Below are 7,714 nucleotides of genomic sequence, written 5' to 3' on the forward strand. Positions count from 1 at the left end.
CGAACCTAGCAAAATCTGCAGATAGATAATCTAGTTTACCAAAAAAAAAAAAAAAAGGATGGCCTGTTTGGTATGTGTGTTTAAACAACAATTTTCAGTTTTTTTAGAAATATGTGTAGGTGAAAAAGTGTGTGTAAATGTGTATAATGTTGTTTAAAAACTGAAAACATATGTTTAAAATTATGTGCCAAACAGCCTTTAAGCTTTTCTATTTAAATAGTTTCATTACTGGCCAAAATATCTACATAAAAAAAACTATAATTTCAAATAAGGCTTAGTATGCGTTTGGATAGTGCTGAAAAGCACTATATTACGTCTGCGTTTTTTTTTTTTTTTTTGAGAAACGCGTTTCAGCACTTCTAGTGGGTCCAATGCACTGTCTATGAGACCTACAAACTTTTTTTTTAATCAAAACTTTCATTAAAAATGGGTCTTATAGTACTATTCACTTATTTAAAAATTATTTTGTTACAGTGTTTTTAGTTTTCAGCAAAATAAGCGGTATCCAAATGGACCCTTAGATTTGACAAAAAAGAGATTCTTAGGCTCTTACCTTAATTATATAATCAAATCTTCTCTACTTGAGTATTTTGAATAATCTCATTTCTCAAAATATTTGTCATTATACGCTGACTTCCATTAGACTATATATTGCTAAGGTTTCAACTTAGTTTCTAAAATTGATCTTATAAGCAAATTTATTAAATAACCCTCGTCTTTATTTATTTATTTTTTTTCGGGGTATTATACTGCTGATAAAAAAATAAATAAAAAAATAAAAACAGAGAAAAAAAAGAAAAAGAAAAAGAAAGCTGCGGAAAACGTTGGATACAAAACGACAAACACAAGTTGAAAATTCCACATTTGTATATGGTTTTCTTTTGTTCTCGAACTTGAAGACTATGCAAGTTGCCGTGAAGTCCGGTGACGCGTTAAGCTACAGATTCCTTGCTTCTTTCCATTCATTATTGAGGGCAAGATATATTCTGTCTTAGGGTCTTAAGACAAATATGCTTACATAGCTAGTAGGTGTGCAATGGCTTCCACTAGCTAGCACATACAAGCTGCCCCATTTCTCTTTGATTTCTCTTCTTGTTGTAATCTCTAGAAGGTATAGTTTGCTTGCTTCTTGCCAACTCTTTATGAAGACATGACGTTATTGTCTGTCTTAGAATTTTAACTCAAACAAGCTTAGTTGAAAACACTTGCCAATGGCTACCACCAGCGTTCAAACTGTGCCTACATCTTTTCCCTCTAGTTCTAAACCCCATCCAGAATACGATGTCTTTCTCAGTTTCAGAGGTGAAGACACCCGTATTATTTTTACCGACCATTTATATTATGCCTTGACAGATCAAGGGATTATCACCTTTAAGGATGATAAAGAACTTGATAAGGGAAAGCCCATTTCGCCAGAACTCTTGGATGCAATCGAGAAATCAAGGGTGGCAGTCATCATTTTGTCTAAAATGTATGCATCTTCCTCGTGGTGCTTGGAAGAACTTGCAAAGATTGTTGAATGCATGAAGGAGGGAGGGTTGATAATTTTGCCCATTTTCTACCATGTGGATCCTAGTGATGTGCGGCATCAGAGGGGCACTTTTGGAGAGGCGTTTGCTAATCATGAAGTAAAGGAGAATCCAGATAAGGTGCAGAAGTGGAGAGATGCTTTAAAAATTGTGGCCGATCACGCAGGACATCATATAAAAGACGGGTAACGCTTTTGATTTACTCGTGATGAGAATCTGTTTTGCTCGTTCTGACTGCAAAACTTAATAATTTTATATGTAGATGTTAAAATGTTGACATTTTCAACACCATAAAAGCATAACTTATAGTAGTTTTAGAAACAACTCTTATATATTATTGCAAGATTAAGAAAATGGTTGTCACTAATTTAAGTTTCAGGTTTCAGGTTTCTAGCTTAAGAGTAGTACTAACATGTTGTCCCTTATTATTGAATTAAAAAAAAAAAAAAGAAATCAAAGTTGTCACTAAAAATATGCAGCCGGCAAAATAGGGAACAGAAAAAGACATATAATGTGGTGTGCGTTAGAACGAAGGAATATATATTTTAACCATAAAACACAACAAATGAGAAAAATTAAGGTTTTTCTATAGGGAATGGTTTTGGGTGGAGTGAAAATTTCACATGAGTTCGAATTAATTCCTAGAAGAATTTGTAAATTATTTTATAGTGAATTTGTTTAGAGTTAGTCCAATAAATTTTTTCTTCAAAGGAAAAAGAGTATTCCACGCAAATCGTTAGTTGTGTTTTATGTGATAGATCTAATTTCTCACATTGGCTGGCACTTTTGGGTTTTTTATATTTATTTATTTTTTGGATTGATTAAAATTCCTTGAGGTTGTTTGAATAACATGATTCGAGTCTATGAATTTGGATTGATCTAATTTCACTTTTTATTTTTTATTTTTAAAGAAGTTAGCCATCAGATTGTATACTACATGGCATGGTGTTATAAGGTAGTCATCAGATTGCTAGTGGTTTTTCTCCCACAAAAAAAAAAAAAGGTGAAAAATCCTAGTGGTTGATATCTTGATATCTAGGTTTCGAATAGCCAAATCTGAATTTCAATTAAATTACAGTTTTTATTTTTATTTTTATTTTATTTAAAATAAAATAAAATAAGGAGAATATCCATGTTGAATATTAGAGTCCTTACAGCTCCAAGTTTATATTAAAAACCATTTTTCTCTATTGGGAGCTAATAATTCACTTGTATACCCTAATTCACTTGTAGTTTAGTTCAATTTTTGAGCTCTCTTTTCTGAGTTGAACAAGCAAAACATCAACGCCTACATCTCCAATGAGTTTGTGTTGACACAGATTTTTGTTTTGTCTTTTTTTATAGGGCCTCTGAGGCTGAGCTTATCCGAAACATTGTTCCCTGGATATATTCGGAACTGAATTATAAAAGTCCAAAAGATATTGAGGGCAATCTTGTTGGAATAGCATCTCGTGTTGAGGAAATTATTTCGTGTCTACATATGGAGTTGACTCACGATGTTCTGTTTATTGGGATATGTGGGATGAGTGGAATGGGCAAGTCAACTCTTGCACAAGTTGTTTTCGACAGGATTCATCATCAATTTCAAGCTAGCAGCTTTCTTCAAATTTTGGGAGAGGATTCTATTAATAAACCTGGTTTATTGACTCTACAAAAACAACTCCTTTTTGATATATGTAGAAAAGATATTAGGCTAAGGGGTGTGTCTAATGGAATCCAAGTGCTCAGCAATAACCTACGTAATAAAAAGGTTCTTATTGTTATTGATGATGTGAACGAAGAAAGCCAATTAGAAAATTTAGTAGGGAAGCCAGATTTGAATTGGTTAGGCACAGGAAGTAGAATCATTGTAACTACTGAAAACAAACATTTGTTGGCAACATATGGAATTGGAAGTGTATTTACGGCTAAGGGACTAAATAATGATGACGCTCTAGAACTTTTTTGTCTGAAAGCCTTCCACAAACCTCATTGTGAAAATGATTTCCTGGATTTGTGCAATGATTTTGTTTATTATGCTCAGGGCATTCCTTTGGTTCTTGAAGTTTGGGGTTCCTATTTGTGTAAAAGAACAAAAAAGGAATGGGAAAGTGCTTTGAATAAGCTAAAAGAAATACCCCTTGGAAAAACTACTAAGAAACTTGGAATAGCTGTTAATGGATTGGAGGATTTGGAGAGAGAACTATTTTTGGACATAGCATGTTTCTTCGTTGGAGAGGATGAGAATCGTGTAGCTGATATACTAGAATCAGTTCACCACTTCCAAATTGATAAATCCACTCTCATGGACAAGTCTCTGATTACTATTGTAGGGGGGAAATTGTGGACGCATAATTTATTACAACAAGTGGGTTGGGAAATTGTTCGTGAGGAATCAAAGAAGCCTGAAAAACGCAGTAGGCTGGGATTTCCAGATGTCCTCGATGTATTAAAGAGCAATTCTGTAAGTTGATTATCATATAGACATAAATTTAGAGAATGGACATAATTTTATAGTTTATGCAAATTTGTGCTATATCTTGCCGTATGCTAATTTTATTGTTCTTGGTTACCACTTACCAGGGAACAAAACATATAAAAGGCATTGTGCTAAAAGAACCTCCAGATGAAGAAGAAGAATTGAATGCTGAATCAATTTCAAAGCTGACTAGACTAAGATTGCTCAAATTTTGTAAGGTGCACCTTCCCTGTCTCAGTTTTCTTTCTAATGAGTTACTTTTGTTGGAATGGCATGATTATCCTTTGCAATCATTGCCAAAGAGTTTTCAGCCGCGCAAACTTGTTGAGCTCATTATGCATCGCAGTTGTATTCAGAAACTTCCAGGGGAATTTAGGGTAAGATTTTCACTTTTGCAGTTTTTTTTTTTTTTTTACTTATTTGTTTAAGATTAAGTTCTTGATTGCTTAATTTTCTGTATTTGCTTATAATTTTATCACAGAACTTGTACAAGTTAAAGCTCATTGATTTGAGTGACTCTCAAAACTTAACCCAGACTCCAGACTTCTCTGGATTCCCAAATATTGAGAGGCTGAATTTCCAAGGTTGTACAAGATTGCATGAGTTGCATCCATCTGTTGGAGGTCTTAAGCAACTTATTCAATTAAATCTAAAAGACTGCAAATGTCTTGAGAGCCTTCCACATGAGCTCAACTTGGAATCTCTTAAAATTTTAATTCTATCTGGCTGTTCAAAACTCAAAAAGTTTCCAGAGATTCGGAGCAACATGACAAGCTTGTTGGAACTTTATTTGGATGGGACAGCCATTGAAGAACTACCATCATCAATCAAGCATCTTACTTGCCTGGTTTTATTGAATCTTCAAGACTGCAAAAACCTTTTGAGTTTTCCGAGCATCATCTGCAGTTTGACGTCTCTTGAATTTCTCACTCTATCAGGATGTAAGGGTCAACAGCCAATTGAAGCTTTGCCATACACCGGTCCTGAACCAGAACCCAGAGATCCTGTTCCAGAGCCCGTCAATCTGTTTTTGCCTAGCTCGTTCTCAGGATTAGGCTCTTTAGTATCTCTAGATCTGAGTGACTGTAATCTGTCGGATGGAGAACTCCCTGATGATCTTAGCTGCTTGTCCTCACTAAAGTCTCTGAATTTGAGCAAAAATAATTTTACAAGCTTGCCTGATAGCATTTCTGAACTTTCTGAGCTCAAACTTATTCTGTTGGATCATTGTAGCCAGCTTAAATCATTGCCGTATCTTCCATTAAGTACACAATTTGTTTCAGCACGAGGATGTTCTTCGCTCGAAAATTATTCAAATCAAGTTGTTGTTTGGACTTCGGGTGACGCAGGATTCACTTTTATTAATTGCCTTGGCTTGGCTGACGATGAAGAAGGGAAAATTTCTGAGATTTCTTTACTGGATATACACTTCCAACCATTATGGCAAAGATTCATGGAGGTCTCTCTCTCTCTCTCTCTCACTCGCACACACAAACATGCATTGAACATAATTTTACTTATTGTCTTTAAATATTTTGCAGGAACAAATTCATCAAATTGAAGGCTTTTACAGTGTTGTTCCTCAAACCGAACTTCCAGATTGGTTCAACCATCAAAGTTCTAAGTCATCTGTAGATTCTGTACCAATCCAACTACCTCCCAATCTGTTCGAAAACAAAAGTTGGAAAGGAGTTGCTCTCTGTGTCATATTTGAAGTCAAGAATCCGAAGGACATTTCTCCTGGTCAGGATTCAAAACACTTTCATGAATTTATTTGTCGTTTGGACGTGGATGGTGGCCTTAAAGATTCCCCCTTAGTCTATAATATCCCTAAGGAAAAATTCCATGGTGGTTCATTTGGGCTTTGGCTATTTATATTGCACGAGAGGTTCAGAGAACGTTTAGATGAACGGAGTTGCATTAGTCCTTTGATCAAAACCAACAGTCAGGATATTGAGATTAAAATGTGTGGTGCACGTGTTTTATATGAGACAGATATGGCAGAATTTGTAGAAAAATTAAGCCAAGCAACTTTCGGGAGCCCTGATGAAATCTGTCTACGTGAAAAAGAATTCATAAGATATCATATGGGTAATTCCCAATGCGTTGATGAGGTTGAATCCAGTCAGTCTAATGGCCAAAATGAGTCAAACCCCAGGCTGAAAACACAGTTCAAGTCACTGCTTTCAAAATTGTATCAGGTCTCTTCCTATGCATCACTGAACTCCTTATTTTTGTACTGTTTTCATGTCTCACTCATATGCCGTATGTTTATGTATTTTTTCAGGTAGATTTAGCACGAAACCACTGGTATGATTATATCTTTCCTCAGATTGCAAGACCACCAGACTGGTTCAGTAATCAAAATTTTGCGCCCTACATAAAAATGGAGCTGCCTCCAGATTTGCATGATAATTCAAGATGGTTGGGGTTCACTGTATATGCTTTGTACACTATTGGGAAGCAAGGAGACCCTTTCGGTTACAAACAGGATTCAACAAATTCAACAATTTTGCTTTGCTTTTCTAGTCTTTCAGCTAGTGATGAAGTTTCTTTTGCACCTTACACGGCCTTTCCCCTCTCTAGAGACGTTTTTGATGAGTCATCACAACGACTTTTGGTCTTTTACATACCACGCCTGCTTTTTGGAATGAATCGGTGCAGTCACATTGGGGCTTTATTTAAAAGCGATAATCCAGGTGTGCAAATTGGAATGTGTGGAATCCGTCTTGTATACGAGGACAATGTTGAAGAGTTTGTGCAAACACTTGTGGAGTATATGTTAGGGACTCCAGAGGTCCATCATCAAGCTATTTACCTAAATCTTATGTGTCAACTTGGAAAGTTGCAGGGCTGCAACCATGGAGAAGATTTTTGTTGCACTTTCACACCGGAAAGGTTAAAGTTACTTCATGAGATTTTGTTACCACACTTGAATGTAATAGATAAGAATTTCGAAATGTTTTTTGATACTTGCAGGAGGCCTCACGCCATGCATATGCCAAAGCTTCTACCAAGTAATGCTATACAAGAGAAGATACAAGAGAAGTGTACACCGGAAATTCACAGTAATAAAGTAGGCACTTCAAGAAACTCAGATCGCTCACCTATTTGTTTAGGCATACCATTTTTTAATGGCCAATGTGAAAGTAAGATGTCAAGCAGCCTTGAATCTTGGTTTAAACCATTTTTGCAGGTCTCTCTCTCTCTCTCTCTCTCTCTCTCTCTCTCTCTCTCTCTCTCTCTCTCTCTGTGAGAAGGGAAAATAACATTCTACCATAATAATAGGTAACTTAAAGAAGGGAAAATTACACTTTTCTACCATAAATTATATCTCACACACTTACCTCTTGAACTACAATCATGCACTATCAGGCCTCCTAAACTAAAATCTGTGTAATGCTTTACCCCCTCTTGTCTATTTCCTAAAGAAGTTGGACGGAAAAAGTCGTGCAACTCACATGACACATGACACGTGCTTGTGTGAAACCACCTAAAATGACTGAAATGCCCCCCTCTTATTCACTTAAAACAAATAAACCTTTGAAATCATATCACACTTATCTCTTTTATTTGTTTATTTTTTTCTGTAGAAACTTATTATCTCTTTTTATTTCTCTTTAATTTTAATTCCTTTTTATTTATTTTTTAATTTCTTTTAACCTGCATTAGATTAAACACACTCTCTCTCTCTCTCTCTCTCTCTCTCTCTCTCTCTCCCCCACTT

At 35.5% G+C, this 7,714-nt stretch overlaps 1 protein-coding gene across 1 annotated transcript; it reads left to right on the top strand.

Annotated features, from left to right (window-relative positions):
• The first annotated feature begins 925 nt into the window (after positions 1-925).
• LOC112002933 (TMV resistance protein N) lies at positions 926-7,258 on the top strand. Its single transcript, XM_065766589.1, has 7 exons — positions 926-1,714; positions 2,874-3,972; positions 4,092-4,364; positions 4,469-5,446; positions 5,529-6,188; positions 6,275-6,885; positions 6,967-7,258. The coding sequence occupies exons 1-7, from the start codon at positions 1,212-1,214 to the stop codon at positions 7,241-7,243; spliced, it is 4,401 nt and encodes a 1,466-aa protein (XP_065622661.1). The 5' UTR covers positions 926-1,211; the 3' UTR covers positions 7,244-7,258.
• The last annotated feature ends 456 nt before the right edge of the window (positions 7,259-7,714 follow it).

This window comes from Quercus suber, unplaced genomic scaffold (assembly GCF_002906115.3).
Source record: "Quercus suber isolate HL8 unplaced genomic scaffold, Cork oak 2.0 scaffold_722, whole genome shotgun sequence".
Lineage (NCBI taxonomy): Eukaryota > Viridiplantae > Streptophyta > Magnoliopsida > Fagales > Fagaceae > Quercus > Quercus suber.